At 40.7% G+C, this 17,026-nt stretch overlaps 1 protein-coding gene across 12 annotated transcripts in view; it reads left to right on the top strand.

The window, feature by feature from the left end:
- The window catches only part of MAGI2 (membrane associated guanylate kinase, WW and PDZ domain containing 2), a 566,496-nt gene that overhangs the window by 316,497 nt on the left and 232,973 nt on the right, over window positions 1-17,026 (top strand). For all 12 annotated transcript variants that reach the window (XM_087934364.1, XM_087934361.1, XM_087934362.1 and 9 more), the window contains one exon: window positions 8,431-8,550. In XM_087934364.1, coding sequence (XP_087790490.1) covers window positions 8,431-8,550 — 120 coding nt within the window. The remainder of the gene's footprint in view (window positions 1-8,430; window positions 8,551-17,026) is intronic.

The following is a 17,026-nucleotide window of genomic DNA, read 5'->3' as shown; positions in this document are numbered from 1 at the left end:
TTCCTGACAATGAGAACAATTAACCAGTGGAATGATTTGCCTCTAGAAGTTGTGAAGGAGGTTTTTAAGAAGAATTGGACAACCATTTGTCTGAAATGGTGTAGAACAAAGGTCTTCAAACTTGGCAAGTTTAAGACTTGTGGACTTCAACTCCCAGAATTCCTGAGCTAACATGACTGGAGGAGGAATTCTGGGAATTGAAGTCCACAAGGCTTCAAGCTGTCAAGTTTGAAGACCCCTGGTGTAGGGTTGGATTAGAAGACCTTCAAAATCCCTTCCAACTCTGTTATCCTGTTAACAATGCATGGTGCATGACAGCAATCAAATTACGATAAAACCAATGAAAGTTTAAAAAGGGATCATTTTGCCCTCATATAAAATAGGGTTTGACTAAATCATATACAGACCCTGTACTTCCTCATACAATCATGTGAAGGACACACCTTGTCAGTGACAGGGGTGGTGTGAAGGTGTTGGTTGAATGAACGTTCAGTTTTTCTTTGATTGCTCAAGTCCAAATATTAGCGCCCCAGATGAAAAGCATCATAACCCCAGGACTTGGGTAATCTCAGAGTACTAACTCTGTTGGATGCGTCCACAACTTGTTCTCTCATTTTGCTCAAATGGTAGCTGATTGGGGCAGAAGGATTGCACATCTAGGTTGGCCAATAGAACATCAATGCTTGCATTAGACACCATGGAATATGGATATGCTAAAGTTCCTTCAAGGGGACTCCTCCCTCCCTCCTTTCTTCCTCCCTCCCTTCTTCCTTCCTTCCTCCCTCCCTCCCTTCTTCCTTCCTTCCTTCTTCCCTTCCTTCCTCACTCCCTCCTTCCTCCCTTCCTTCCTCCCTCCCTCCCTTCTTCCCTCCCTCTTCCTTCCTCCCTCCCTTCCTCCCTTCTTCCTCCCTTCCTTCCCCCCTTCCTCCCGTCTTCCTTTCTTCCTCCCTCCCTTCTTCCTTCCTCCCTCCCTCCCTCCCTCCCTCCCTCCCTTCCTTCTACTTTGTGATGCTACTCAACTCTAAATAGCTTTAGACAACTCAGAAAGTAATACTAATAATGTCAATGGTATTATTATTAGAAGTCGCTTAGTTTGAAAAATGAAATAAATATAATGGATAATATTCTATGAAAGCTGGTACAATTAACTATATTTAAATAATATGATGATTGACATAACCAGAATAGGATGATTGTCATGAAGATAATATGTTGAAATATATTCACAGTAAAATATATGATACTTAAGATAGGGTGATTGGTAAAAACAACAACATGGAAATAATGAAATTGAACAATTGTTCAATTTCATTAAACAATGAAAGATTATAAAATAGTATGAATTTATAAGTACAAGCCAATTCAATTTGATCTTTATTGCTAAGCCCTTGGGCCGTATCAAAATGCAGAATTTCAGCCACAAATGATTACTGAAATTGGACAAAAGCGATTTAAAATGGAATTAGATGAAATACAATTTTAAATGAAAATGAAACAAAATACGAATTCAAATGAAATTGGAATACAAGCCAGTTGCCAAGCATCTGAATTATGATCATGGGACCAAGGGGGGATACTACAATCGTGTGAAAAATGTATACGTCATTTTTTTCAGTGGCGTAGTAACTCTGCCTGATCACTAAACAAAGTGTTGTAAATTGAGGGTTACCTGCATTGTTCAATCTATACACTATAATAATTTGTCAAATAAATTAGATCAATGGTGGGATTGTCTGCCTATGGCAGAGACACTCCATTGCTTTCTTTTGTAGGTCTCTTTTCAAAAGCTTGGTGTTGTGGCCTGCCACCCACCAGCCCTTCCAGCAGACAAATCAGAGGAGGAAGAGGAGGAGGAGGAGGCATGGGTTTCAGGGTCAGCATCAAGACAACCTGAGAGCTTTGAGGGGAAAGAAGGAATGGAGCTGGCAGAGAGAGAGAGAGAGAGGGTGGAGCCTGGGCTGTCCATCAGCCCTCAGATGGAGAATCAACAGCCCGCAGGTCTGGAGGTGGCTGATGAGGAAGAGGAAGAACAGCTGGGTCCAGTGCCTGATATGTGAATGTGCAGAAGGCGGAGGAGAGGAGAGCAGTGGAAATCTATGAGCTGGCCCTTGGGATGGAAGAGCCAGGTCTGGAGGTGGCTGATGAGGAAGAGGAGGAACAGCTGGCTCCAGTGCCTGACACGCAGAAGGCAGAGGAGAGGAGAGCAGTAGAAATCTATGGGCCGTTCCTTGAGATGGAAGAGCCACCGCTGCTAGGGAAGCTCCATCCCAGCTCTAGGGGTAAAAGGCAAGGGGTGGAGATGAATGGATGTGGCAGACAACTATTCATCTCCTTGCCAGACAGACTTGTTAGCCTACGTCAAGAAAGAAACTTTTTGGCGGGGCTGCTGGCGCTCCTAAAAAAGGAGTCATTGCTTCAGCTACAGAAGGGTTTGTCCTGTTTGGGGAGCTGGGTCAGAACACTCGGTTGAGATTTTCCAGTGAATCTGTGAAGCCTCTCAATGGTGCCCATGGATATAAGCCTCTCCACATTTCCCATTTACGCACACTGGGAACTGGCAGATGTCTTATCCTGCCAAGTCGGAAAATTGCCACTGTGCCTACAAGCTAAGCACCTCCGAAATAACTCACAGACAAAACGACGACGACAACAACCTATAAATTATACAGCTCTCCCATGTGCCTGGCTATCTGCTTCCCATCTGCCATGTACGTGGAGAGCCCAAAGATTGCCATGGCGTCAGCAAATTGAGCATATAATTCAAACTCCTTGGGAAAGGCAAGTAGATACCAGCAGATTCCAAACAGTAAAGAAACAAAGGCGATAAAAGTGTTCCGAATTCAACATCCCTCCTCCGATTCAGACAAGAAGAAGGGGAAAAAAGCACCCCACAAAAACCAAGATCTATTTAGGTATAGAATTCTTTATTGGCCAAGTGTGATGGACACACAAGGAAATTGATCTTTGGTGCATAAGCTCTCAGTGTACATAAAAGCTATAAGTGATAAGTTCATGATCATAGTCATCATAAATACATTCATCATGAATCATAAGATACAACACTTTGTGATAGTCATAGGATACTAATTAAGCAAGGAACAAAAATTATACTTGGAACTAAATAAAACAATATAAATTGTAAAGATACAAGCAACAAAGTTATAGTCGTAAGTAGAAAAGGAAATAGGTAATAGGAAGAATGAGAAGAATGTTAGTAATACAGTCTTAGTAAATAGTTTGACAGTGTCGTGGGAATGAGACTGTGGTGGGATTCAAAAAAATTTACTACCGGTTCTGCGGGCGTGGCTTTGTGGGTGTGGCATGGCTTGGTGGAAGGAGAAGGATACTGTAAAATCCCATTCCCTCCCCACCCTACTAACCTGCTTTCCAGCTCCATTCTCCTGTGCAGGGCAACCAAAGAAGATCCAGCCAATCAGCTGGGACTCGGGAAACAGAGAAGAGATGGGGGCGGGGCCAGTCAGAGGCGGTATTTGCTGGTTCTCCGAACAACTCAAAATTTCTGCTACCAGTTCTCCAGAACTGGTCAGAACCTGCTGAATACCACCTCCAGAGCCTCCAGAGCCCATGGAAAGGGGAAATGGGCCTCCCAGAAGCTCAAGGAAAGCCTCTGGAACCTAGGGGGACGTGAAACGGGCATCCAGGAAGTTCCAGAAGACCGGAAAGGGGCCTATTTCTGGCCTCCAGATGGCCTCCGGAGCCAGGGGAGGCTATTTTCACTCTCCTGAAGGCTAGAAGAAAGCCCCCCGGAGCAAAAATGAGCCCCCAACATGGTGCAGGAGGCTGACTAGGCCACACCCAACGTAGCCACGCCCACCCAGTAACCGACTAGAGAACTGGTTGCTAAATTCTTTGAAACCCACACCTGCACATACTGTACAGTATATTATGCAGTTTCTGGAAGGAAGCAACCAATTCAGGCTGGAATTTGCAATGATGTGGCTTATTTTAAACCTCTGTTTCCTTACCTCACATGGTTGACAATGCTCCACATATTTCTGAATCACAGCCATAACTAGCTCTGCTGATCAAAAATAAATGTGAAGATGCCAAAAAATCACAATCTGACAACGTCAGGAGAAATGCATCGTTGATTCTAGCTGTAAGCGTGGTTTTGACTCAACATTTTCCATTTTATTCTCAAGCATCAATTCCACTCTTAAGGCCAAAAAAGAATGCTTATCCAGGAAACCCAAATTCTGAGCAAACAAGTGCAGAATGTGTCTGCTCGTATTAATTATGTAAATTTGCATAAGACATTTGGCTAGTCTTGGTCATCATGGAGACCAAACCGAAACTCCATATGGCACCAAAAATCTCATTGGAAACAACTTATTCAGAATTTCTGCACACAATAAACTAATTTGGCACTTATTCTGAGCTCACCTAGACTCTCAGATCATCCTTGATGGATTGTTGTCTTATTTTTCCAAGTTTTCCCCAGGATTGCAAGACCATATCTACATATGTATGATTGTGTTTGTTTAAAAATATATCTGTTTTCACATAGGTAGGTAGGTAGGTAGGTAGGTAGGTAGATAGATAGATAGATAGATAGATAGATAGATAGATAGATAGATAGATATAAAGATAAAGATAAAATTATATTTTTATGAGATTCTCAGTCATCCAAGTTGGCCTAAAGGTGCTTTTTTAAAGAGGCAACTGGACTTTCTGTTTTTTCTTTGAAGACATTTTGCTTCTCATCCAAGAAGCTTCTTCAGCTCTGACTGGTTTCCCCACCATCAGAGTTGAAGAACCTTCTTGGATGAGAAGCAAAATGTCTTCAAAGAAAAACCAGAAAGTCCAGTTGCCTCTTGAAAAAGGACTTTTGGGGCAGATAATTCTTTTTCTTTATTTTTTGTTTTGTTTTCTTCATTCTATAAAACTACTACCTCAACTGGTAGGCTTATTCACAAGTCTTGGACGAAGGTCTGTGTCAGTGTGGGATTCAAAAACATTTACTACAAGTTCTGTGGGTGTGGCTTGGTGGGCATGGCATGGTTTGTAAGTGTGGCTAGGTGGGCGTAGCAGGGAAGGATACTGCAAAATCTCAATTCCCTCCTCACTCCTGGGGGAAGGTTACTGCAAAATCCCATTCCCTCCCCACCCCACTAACCTGTTTTCCAGCTCCGTTCTCCTGTGCAGGGCAACAAAAGAAGACCCAGCTAATCAGCTGGGACTTGGAAGGCAGAGAATAGATGAGGGCGGAGCCATTCAAAGGTGGGATTTGCTGGTTCTCCAAACTACTCAAAATTTCTGCCACCAGTTCTCCAGAAATGGTCAGAACCTGCTGAATACCACCTCTGGCCTTTGTCCAAATATTCAAATATAACACAACCTGGTTGCTTTCATTTCTATCCATGCTTTAAAACAACAGCTCTGTGCTTTCTATTCTTTTCCCAGCCTAGCTGGCAATGAATGAAAAGGGACAATAGATGGTTGGTCAAAATGATTTAGAAGAAGTTGTGGCAGAACCTGAAGGTAGAGTTAAAAGAGGTATTAGCCTAGAATCTGTAGGTAGCCACAAGCAAACTTAAGTCCACACTCCCTTGAATTCCATGGACTGTTATCTAACTCCTATCAGGTGCTGAATGTTGAGAAGATTCCTGCATATAGGCTTTTAGCAATAAAGCAGTTTAACTGGACCTTTACATGAGGATATGGTGTGACAGATGGGCCCTTGGCTTTGGTCAGAGGCAGACAGACAATGAAAAGACTCATTCTCAATGAGGCACTATCATGCAGGATGGAGCTGTAAAAAAGCACAAGAGTTTTGGCATAGGATTGGGAAATGGTTGGAAGAAATGATAGGATTTAAAATAGACCAGAATGTTTCTTATTAGGAATTATATGAAAAAATATAAGTAGGAAGAGTTATATTTAATAATACACATCATCACTGCAGCAAGAATGGTATTTGCCCAGAAATGGTAAGAGAAAGAAATTCCTAGTGAAGATGAAGTAATAAATAAAAATTTGACTTGCGCTGAAATGGATAGGCTAACACTAGAGATGAAAAATAAGGATGTTTTTTAAATGTTGTGTTTAATTTTAAAAAATTTAAAAAAAGACTCATTCTCAGTCTGATTAAATTTCTGAAGGCCGTTGTTTAAATGACCACTTGGAAGCAAGTACCAGTCAAAAGATTCAACAAAAAAGCACAACAAAGAATGTTCTTCCTGCTCCAACTCAGAAAGCTCAAACTGCCCAAGGAGCTGATGATCCAGTTCTACAGAGGAATGATTGAGTCTGTCATCTGCACCGCTATAACTGTCTGGTTTGGCTCTGCAACCCAATAGGACAGACACAGACTTCAGAGAGTAAATAGGACTGCAGAAAAAACAATGGCTACCAACCTCCCTTCCATGGAGGACCTGTATCCTGCACGAGCCAAAAAGAGGGCTGTGAAAATATCTACAGACCCCTCACATCCTGGACATAAACTGTTTCAACTCCTTCCCTCAAAACGATGCTATAGAGCACTGCACACCAGAACAAAAAGACAGAAGGACAGTTTTTTATCGAACGCCATCACTCTGCTAAACAAATAATTCCCTCAGCCCTGTTCAACTATTACAAAGTCTGCACTACTATTACTGTTAATCTTGCCATCACTCCTTATCACCTATCCCCTCCCACTTGTGACTGTATGACTGTAACTTTGTCACTTGTATCCTTATGATTTATATCGACTGTTTCCTAGTATGATTTGATTGCTACTGTACCTTATGACTAAATGTTGTACCTTATGATTCTTGATGAATGTCTCTTTTCTTTTATGTACACTGAGAGCATTTGCACCAAGACAAATTCCTTGTGTGTCCAGCCACACTTGCCCAATAAAGAATTCTATTCTGTTCTGTTCAACATTTTATCTGTTTAGAGAGGGACAGTTGGAAAAAAAATCTCTGCCTTCATGTATATTGATTGCTAGAGAAGAAATAGTTGCTAGAATTTTTGCAAGCTCCATCCTTTACTTCTTCATTTTTCCCCCCAAAGAGACACCGTGAGAATCCTGCATTCTAAGCACTCTAAACTCTGGTTTGATAAAGATTGCACTCCAGCCATGAAGGGGAATGCATTTCTGCCTAAAGAAATGCCTTTTTCTGTAATGATTCCCCTTCTCAGAATTTTTTTTTCTTTTTTGCTCATTAAAAAAATGGCTACAAAAAGCTTTGGAGGGAGAAAGAGCATCATTATTTAGAAGTGAATCAAGTTAAGCTCCAACAAGCAGTGACAAATAAAAGTAATCATCTCTTTTGGCATTTTGTTCCTTGACCCTCAGCAAAAATCGTTTGAGTGCCAAGTAACCAAATCTTCTTTAAAGTCCTGAATAGAATCTTTCCTGATTTATTTGGTGCCTCTTGTTTTGTTTTGTTTTTAATTTGGTCCTCTGGTTGATGATTCACTCAGCTTTTCTTTTGATCATATCTCTGACTGGTCATTAGTTTTGCAATAAGGAATACAAAAAATAATAATTTATCAGTGAAGAACAGTGAAAAATCTCACTGAACACAGGATTTTTCCAGAAGTACCGAAAAATTTATTTCTTTGTTTGCTGCTGTTAAGATTTTTTTTTTTAATTTCTTCCTAATGAGTGGCTTCCTTCTAGCACTTTTTCAACACAGGAGAAGGAAATAAAACACACACCCATAGTTAGAGCTCCTTGGTTAGAAAGCTGCACTAAGGAATTGTGTTAGTTGGGAACCCAGGTGTGATGACATTGTGGAATGAACTGAACTTTGTGCAAATCATTTGGGAGTCTGATGTGGAGGAAGCAAATCTGGGGTGGAGTAAAAAGAGGCATCAGCCTAGAACCCCTATGTAGCCACAAGTGAACTTATTTCAGTTCCCACTTGAGTGCCTCTGACCCTTATCTAACTCTAAGCAGATGCTAATCGTTGGTTGAGAAGACTGTTAGCAATAAATCAGTTTAATTGGACCTCCCGTGCAGTGATGGGGTTCAAACATTTTTACTACTGGTTCTGTGGGTGTGGCTTGGTGGGTGTGGCATGGTTTGGTGGGCGTGGCTTAGGCATGGCAGGGGAAGGTTACTGCAAAATCCCCATTCCCTCTCCACCCCACTAACCTGCTTTCCAGCTCCATTCTCCTATGCTGAGCAACAAAAGAAAAACCAACCAATCAACTGGGACTCAGGAGGCAGAGAAGAGATGAGGGCAGGGCTAGTTAGAGGTGGTATTTGCCAGTTCTCCAAACTACTCAAAATTTCCATTACCGGTTCTCCAGAACTGGTTAGAACCTGCTGAAGACAACCTCTGCTTCAGTGTTTAGCAATAAATCAATTTAATTGGACCTGCACATGTGGACTTGGTCTTTTAGTTTTTGTGATCTTCTGCTCTTTGTTGCACATAACCCATGCAATTTCTCTTTCTTTCTTTTTCAAAATAGGCACTACAAGGCCTCATAAGGAGGGGGAAGTCCCTGGTGTGGATTATATTTTCATCACTGTTGAAGATTTTATGGAACTAGAGAAAAGTGGTGCTCTTCTAGAAAGTGGAACCTATGAAGGTAAGCTCAGTCTTCCTGCAAAACCTACCTTGCAATTCTGTGATGTTTCTCCGGTTTTGGGGATTTGCATTAGGACATCACATTAAAATGCATCACAATATGTGTTTCCTTACATTTAGAATAGAGGGAAGTTTTGGTAATTCCTTTCCTTAGTAAAGTGTGAAACACAGAAGAAGAAGAATGAGAAGGAGGAGGGAGGAGGAGGAGGGAGGAGGAGGAGGAGGAGGAGGAGGAGGAGGAGGAGGTTTCACTTCTCATCAAGTAGTAGTAGTAGTAGTAGTAGTAGTAGTAGTAGTAGTAGTAGAAGTAGTAGTAGTAGTCATCATGGATGGATGAAGAGTGAATCATCCTTGGTAATTCTATGGGCCAGATCACATCTCCACATCTTCCAATCTTGCACTGTTTTTTCTTGTTCTTGGTGGAGTCAGGTTTGATGGTGTCCAGCTACCACATTCTTCTATGGCCTGGTTTCCTTTTACCATTAACTCTTCCCAATATAATTGCTTTCTCCAGTGAGAAACACAAATAGGCACACGTAATTAAAATCCTCCATCACACAGCTCAATAAGAAGAATGAATAGTGAGATGAATTAATCCACCACTTGGCAAAGTTACGGTGTCCGTTGAACCCCTTCCTGATCTGTACTGGATTGAAATTAGTTTCAAGTGGAAATATATTTTTGTATAGTGAGCTAGATTCCTTATTCAGCAGAGTCTTCCCGACAGAGGCTCTAATGGATGGACATGCCAACCTCACAATGCACTCACACGCATCTTCTCTCCCATTATTAATTGTCTCACACAAATTAATGTACTTCAAAAGCCCATTCAGCACTTTTAAAGTAAGAGGAGAAAAGTCCTTTAACATGTTTTTCCCCCAAACTGAATGAAAAATAGAAAAAAAAACCCTACCACCTAAGAAATGGGATATAGATTGAGAAGAAAATGTCACTGATACATAGATTTAAAAATACCAGCTCAATACCCTGTTTCCCTGAAAATATGACCTATCCTGAAAGTAAGCCCTAGCTTGATTTTTACACATGCGCCTAATATAAGTCCTACCCCCAAAGTAAGCCCCAATTAAGATCCCGCTCACTCCAGAGTGGATGGGTAAAAATTAAGCTTGGGTAGGGATGGGAGGGTGGAGCTGCCCTACTACTTATCTTTGGACAGTTGTAGCCAGGCTTAGCATACCCTGACACCTGCCTTGCAGACCCATTTCTTCTGCAGCCAGCAAGGCTAGCAAGGCTTTCCTAAATGCATCTGGAGCTGATAACAAAGCTCTGGATCAATCCAGAGATTGAGTTATCAGCTGCAGAGGCCTTCAGGAAAACCTTGCCGGCTGCAGAAGAAATTCTGGAAGGCCTCTGACTGCAAAAAGGAGGCTGGGGAAGATGCACACAAGTGGGGTTAGCCAGTGGATGACTTCCCCAAAAAATAAGACCTGATGTCTTTTTCAGTGGCCAAAAAATATATATAAGACAGGGTCTTATTTTGGGGGAAATACAGTAAGTGTTTGGCAGGCAGTTTACTGATGCCCCCAAGGTTATTGTTGATCTATCTCTTCAAGCTTCATCAAAATCATTAAGAAAAGTGGAATTTGTGAGATATTAGTATATCATGTTGCACTGGAATCGGAGTAGAATTAGGCATAAAGTCTTCAGAATTAGTTAGAACTGCTGACTAAGAAAATAATACTTAAACATATTAACCGTATAGTGTTAAAATTAATGTTTTATAAAGGAAGATCCCTTTGGACAAACCAGTTTTTGCATGATCATCATCTGGGATTTTCTTAATTGCTGATTCCTACATGATAAACAGTAGGAGAAGGAGGGACAGAGCCTGAGGGTGGAGTCAAGAGAGGAACCAGCCTGGAATCATTATATTCCCATACATGATCCAAGTCCACTTGAATTCTGTTGACTCTTAATCTGGCACCAGTTTAGTGGTGATTGTTAGTTAACTAGATTCTTGTGTATAAGCATGAGTAATACATCAGCTTAACTGGAACTTAATGCACGACCCTGATTCTTCCCGCCTGACACAAACTTATGATACATATTATGCTTTTTGAGCTATTTATGTTTTGTTCAGCTCTAGTATGGAATGGGAATGCGGCTTCACTGGTCTTTGAAGGAATAATTTGGAAAGTCTTCAAATTGATGATTATTAGCTCCTGGGATATACCCAAAGTTGCTTTTTCCAGGAGGCAACTGGACTTTCTTGTTTTTTCTTTTGAAGACATTTCGCTTCTCATCCAAGAAGCTTCTTCAGCTCGGATAGGACAGTGGGGGAATGGAAGGATTGATATTCTTTGCAGGCAGCTGGTCATTTGCATCCTTTTAGAGGGTCGTTGAGGACACTTGGAGGTTTATCTGTGTCCTCAGGGTCACCTGAGTGGTGCTTCTGGTTCCTGTGGTCTGCAATTTTTTTCTTCTGGAAATCCATTCTTACTCCCTATTCCTCCTATTCGAAGGGTGTTCATCCCAAATTGTATAGCTAAAAAGTCTATAGAGATTCTCAGATTTCTTTTGAAGCATCTTCAAAAGAAAAAACAAGAAAGTCCAGTTGCCTCCTGAAAAAGCACCTTTGGGACAACCATGACCTGGATGACTGAGAATCTCTATAGGCCTCTTGGGATATAGGTGGTACATTACGTATTATTTCTACCTTGGAAGTTTACAACTGAAATTATAGCAAATGGGCTGTTTCATTCAATCAGATTCTCATGGGGGTCTTTAATTTCCCGTCACTGTTTGAAGGGCAAACAGCTTGGGGAAGACTGATAGATAGCTATAAAGCTGTATTAACAAGCCAAAGGAGCTGAAACTGATAAATCTTTAAGCCATATTTAATTTGCTCTAAAAATGAAGTGTATCGATGCATTTATTATGTCCGCACTGCGATTTATAATACATCTACAGTAAACAAATACACATATACGCTATATAGTTTATAAAGTATACATCACAAAATCTGCCTTCTCCCATTGCCATTGTTTGTAGGAAGCCAGCTGGGAAAGTCACAAATTCAGATCACTTGATCCAAGGACACTGCAACAGTCATAAGTACATACCAGTTGCCAACCATCTGCATTTTGATCATGTGACTGTGAGGATGCTGTGATGGTTATAAGCCTGAGGACCAGTTGTAAATCACTTCTTTCAGTGCCATTGTAACTCTGAATTGTCACTAAATGAAGTCTTCTACAAATAGAAGACTACCTCTGAATGGTAGCCTAATGGATAAGTAGGTAGGTAGGTAGGTAGGTAGGTAGATGATAGAGGATGATAGATAGATAGATAGATAGATAGATAGATAGATAGATAGATAGATAGAGGGATGATAGATAGATAGATAGATAGATAGATAGATAGATAGATAGATAGATAGATAGATAGATAGATAGATAGATAGATAGATAGATAACAAAAATAGATTTATGGAAAAATAGATAATGCAAGGATGGATGGATGGATGGATGGATGGATGGATGGATGGATAATATTTTGATAGATAAATGGATGGATAGATATACAAGGTTGAATAAATAGATGATGGATAGGCACAGATATGCATAGATAGATACATACATACTATATATACATATATACACATATACATACACACACATATATATATATACACACACACACACACTCTACACGCACACCATATATATATATATATATATATATATATATATATATATATATATATATATATATATATATATATATATATATGGCAGTCTTTGCTGAAATAATTTGTTATAAATTAATAATAGTATAAGAGCTTCAATTTGAGACTGATATTTTGCTTCCAGAAGCTGACAAGAAAGTCGAGGGTCGTAGAAAAATTAGTAGACAAACAAAACAATTAATTCCTTCCACCTACAGTTAACCTATAGCAAATTATTTACTTTCCAAAAAAACACCTGAGGAATATAAAGAGCTTCTAATTAATGTTATACTCAATTCTTGTGTACCATGTAGCTTTGGCCTAAAATCCTTGGAAGATGAACAAATTAAAAACCGAGGTCTATGAATAGCCCCTCTGCTCTGTTCTTTGAAGTAAAAAAAGCTCTACACAAACTTTAGCATTGGCCATGTTTCTGTGGCATAGTAAACCATTCTGTACCAGTTGAAGACAATATGGAAAGGTAGAGTCCATTGCAGTAATTCAATCTCAGGCTAATCAGGGCATGGGTGATGATCCCAAGAACATCTTGCCCAATCAATGAACATAATTGGTTTGCCGGGCAAGTCATCTGCTCAGATGTCCACACCCACAAAAAGAAGCCATTGATCCACAAATCATGAACCTGCTCTATCAGGATAGATGGAACCCAGAGCCAAAATGGGGTCATCACCAAACGTGATAGCTTTTGCACAAGCAGAAACTCCATCTTTGTAGGATTCCAGTTAACCTTGTTTCATCCAAGGAAGTCTGTGCTAATTCCAGATATTGCTGAGAACCAGTGTTATCATTCAGCCGGTTCACACTGGTTCCATGGAACCGGTTGTTAACTTTTTGCACAGTTTGGTGAACCGGCTGATCCCACCACTGTCTGGCCTGGCCCCGCCCCTCCCATGCCCACTCAGCCACACATACCCAGCCAGTCATTAGGGAGAACTGGTTGTTAAATTACTTGAATCGCATCACTGGTGAGAACGATTAATCAATGGAATGGCTTGCCCCCCAAAGTTGTGGATGTTCCGTAGATAGAGGTTTTCAATGAAAGATTAAATAACCATGTGTCTGGGATGATATGAAGTCTCCTGCCTTGGGCAGGAGGTTGGACTAGAAGACCTCCAAGATACCTTCTAGCCCTATGATTCAACTGACATCTATGCAAAGCATTTCACATGAGTGCCAATGATCCAATCAACTGGGGAGGAACTATTTTCAAAGCTCTAAAAAAAGGCCATTGTTGCATTTTTCTATCTCAAGATACCCTCCCGCTCCAAAAGGGTGAGAAAATATCTATAATGGTGTTCTGACCCAAACCCTTTTCCAATAAAACAAACATGAACCAAGGGGGGGCAGAAACCTTTTAATGATTCTTACGAATCGCCAGTTGAAAGGCTGTTGCAAACTCATTAACTTTGATAAGCACAAACCTTTCCAAAACTGTATGAGACTCCCAAAAATAACAGATAAGAAATATTTCACAACACAAGAATCTTCAAATACCAACTAAGATATTGCAATGTCCACGAGGCTCGAGTTTCAAAACGTCTTTGCTTCCTACAAAAAATGTCTGAGTCACAGCTGGCTTTTATCTTCTTGAAGGAGGGGCCATTACCTTGTAGCTTTACTCCCAAGTCACCCATGCTGCTGCAGCTGCTCTTTCCTGCAAGCAGCCCTGCACACACGTGCATTTGGCACAGGCTCCTCAGGAACCTCCTCATCACTGCTGCCAGCTCCCACAATCTCTGAAAGCAGCAGTCCACTCCCTAATGGTCCTGGGCCCTTATCTGAGTCCTCACTCTCCTTAGCCGTCCACACCTGCTGCTGGCTAACCACAATAAATGGTGCACTCAAGGTCAACACTACCATGGACTGAATCAGAAGATGTTAAGAAAGCAAGAAGACTCATTCTTTGTGACTTTTCTTAGCATGTTTTTCTTTGTTTCAGAACTCAGAAAGGGCAGATAGCTAAGCCTGTCATCTGAGTTTAAATGTGATGTGACTGGGAAAGTCACTTTAGCTCAAGAACGTCCCACTTCAAGTGGAAGGATGCTCTCAAGGGACATCACAAAAATGAAGGTAGCAGCTGTGACCATGTGATCAGAGTCCTTTATTATATGCATCAGATATATAAGAGCCGTGGTAGCGCAGTGGTTTCAATGCAGCATTACAGGCAAACTTTGCCCACTGCCAGGAGTTTGATCCTGACCAGCTCAAGGTTGACTCAGCCTTCCATCCTTCTGAGGTGGGTAAAATGAGGAGCCAGATCATTTGGGGAAATATGCTGACACTGTAAACTGCTTAGAGAGGACTGTAAAGCAATATATAAGTTTAAGTGCTATTGCTATTGTTAAGTGCAATGATATGTAACAAAGGGGAAAGACTTCCATCCTGTAGTTGTGGCTGCCATGTTGATTTTATAGGAGTTTATAGTATTAAGTAGTCTGACAGTGTTGTGGGAATTAGTTGTTTAGCAGAGGGATGGCATTGGGGGGAACTATCCTTGTGTCTAGTAGTTTTGGTGTCTAGTTGTGTTGAGTATAGTGTTATCCCAAGGGAAGAGGTTGAAACAGTTTATGTTCAGGATGTGAGGGGTCTGTAGATATTTTCCCATTTTCTGTCATGCCCATGTTGGAGTCTGATTCTGAAGGAGAGATTGAGCAGCTGACAGGGAGTGGGAGTGTGGCTCCGGTGGCTGTGGAAGAAAGCGGGGAAGGGCACAGTCCAGCTGGGCATTCAGAGGAAGACCCAGGGCCACCCTCTCTTCATCCTAGGGCACGCAGAGAGGAATGGAGAAGGGAGCAATGTGGCTTACAGGAGAGGAAAGGGTCCTGATCCCTTTCCTTAGTTACAGCTGGGAGAACAGGATATAAGATGGGTGTTTGCACACTGCTCCTTGCTAGAAGCAAAGCATGCATTATCTCTGTCGAGGCTTTTCTGAGTTTTACTTCAGTGTGGTTTGTGTTGGGTTTTTTATTTCTAATTATCTTTACTTTGGGTTCGGACTGCATTTCTTTCCTTCGTAGACTGTTTTTTGAAGAGTTTGATCGCCAGCCAAGGATAATTGGAGGCATTAATAATTGGAGTTGGGGGCATTAAAGGGAATTTATTCTACTTTTGTGACTTTGTTATTTTTGTGTCATGCCCCGGGTCATCACATTTTCACTCTTTCTGACTCATGCAGTATACAAGGCATAGTTTTGAAATTTTTAATTATTTTTCAATTTGTCTTTTTATAGTCTTTTATAAATAAATACATATCCCAAATCCCACCCCATGGACACCCCAGATTGAGATAAAAGTCTTTTCAGTGCTAGGATAGGCAGATGTGCAAAGATGCAGAGACTAAATGGTTTATCTGAAGATTGACAGCTTTGTCAAGAGAAGGCACTTTCCCAGGAGTGCAGTCTGATTTTCAATTGCTTCTTGTGAGGGACTTGATAGGCCATCAGAGGTGTTTGAACACTTGAAGGATTTTCGCTCTAAGAAGCATTGGTTCTGGAAACAATAGCTTGTATGCCTGGAATATTTGTGCTTCAAGGTCTGGATGATAGGGAGTTGAGATTCTGCTTCCTTTGGAACTGTATTCAGCCAATAACTTGAACATTGTTTATGTAATTTGAACAATTTTCTGCTTCTGTTGTAAAATCTTGATTCTCTTTAGGACAAATGTAGTTTTCCCTTGGGGTCCTTGTTGCTGTCTGAGCTTGGTTGTTTTCTTTCAAATGTTTCATTACCAAATAAAATTACCTAGCACTGAAATTGCCTAGCCTTTATTACTCTTACACTGATAATGTTACCTACTTCGATAACAAAATGTTTGCAAGAAAACAATCCAGCTCAGAGAGCACCAAGGACTCTCTGCAATAGAAACGCAGCTCAATGCTGATTTTTAAATTTTATCTCCCAGTTTTCTCTGCAATAGTGGCTCACTAAACACTTTTGATGGGATTTCTTTGAAGTAGGGTTCAAAATTTCCTATTGTTGTCCAAGGTCAGCAGAGCTGTATTGAACTTCCATTCATTAAAGAGGATTTCTTCAGAAATGTTTCTCTGTAGCAGCCAATAATGAAAGAAAGAAAAATTGAATGGATAATGAAAGGAGAAAACATGCCGATATCTCTACTAATCCTGCAGGATCCAACCCGAGTCAGTCCCTGGGACCAAAGGTTTATTTTTCTAAGCTTTTGAGAGCTCGTGCTAGAGCCCATCACAAAGGAACCTGATTAATTTCTTAATTTCTCCTGCTATTTTTGTCCCCGCTCGGCCAACAAATGTAGTAGCTGCAAAATTAATACAAGTCGTTATTCTTTGTAATGTGAGGTTAACAATCAGTTCAGAATAGAATAGAATAGAATAGAATAGAATAGAATAGAATAGAATAGAATAGAATAGAATAGAATAGAATAGAATAGAATTCTTTATTGGCCAAGTGTGATTGGACACACAAAGAATTTGTCTTGGTGCAAATGCTCTCAGTGTACATAAAAGAAAAGATACATTCGTCAAGAGTCAAGAATCATCAGGTACAACACTTAATGATAGTCAAAGGGTACAGTAAGCAATCAAATCATACTAGAAAACAGTCAATACAAATTGTAAGGATACAAGCGACAGTCATACAGTCACAAGTGGGAGGGGATGGGTGATAAGGAGTTATGAGAAGATTAGCAGTAATAGTAGTGCAGACTTAGTAAGTAGTTGGACAATGTTGAGGGAATTATTTAATAGAGTGATGGCATTTGGGAAAAAACTGTCCTTGTGTCTAGCTGTTCTGA

This window comes from Pseudonaja textilis, chromosome 5 (genome assembly GCF_049901715.1).
Source record: "Pseudonaja textilis isolate UNSWEBS1 chromosome 5, rPseTex1.2, whole genome shotgun sequence".
In the NCBI taxonomy this organism is placed as follows: Eukaryota; Metazoa; Chordata; class Lepidosauria; order Squamata; family Elapidae; genus Pseudonaja; species Pseudonaja textilis.
Note: the sequence above shows the minus strand (reverse complement) of the source record. Positions and strands in the feature narration are given on the sequence as shown.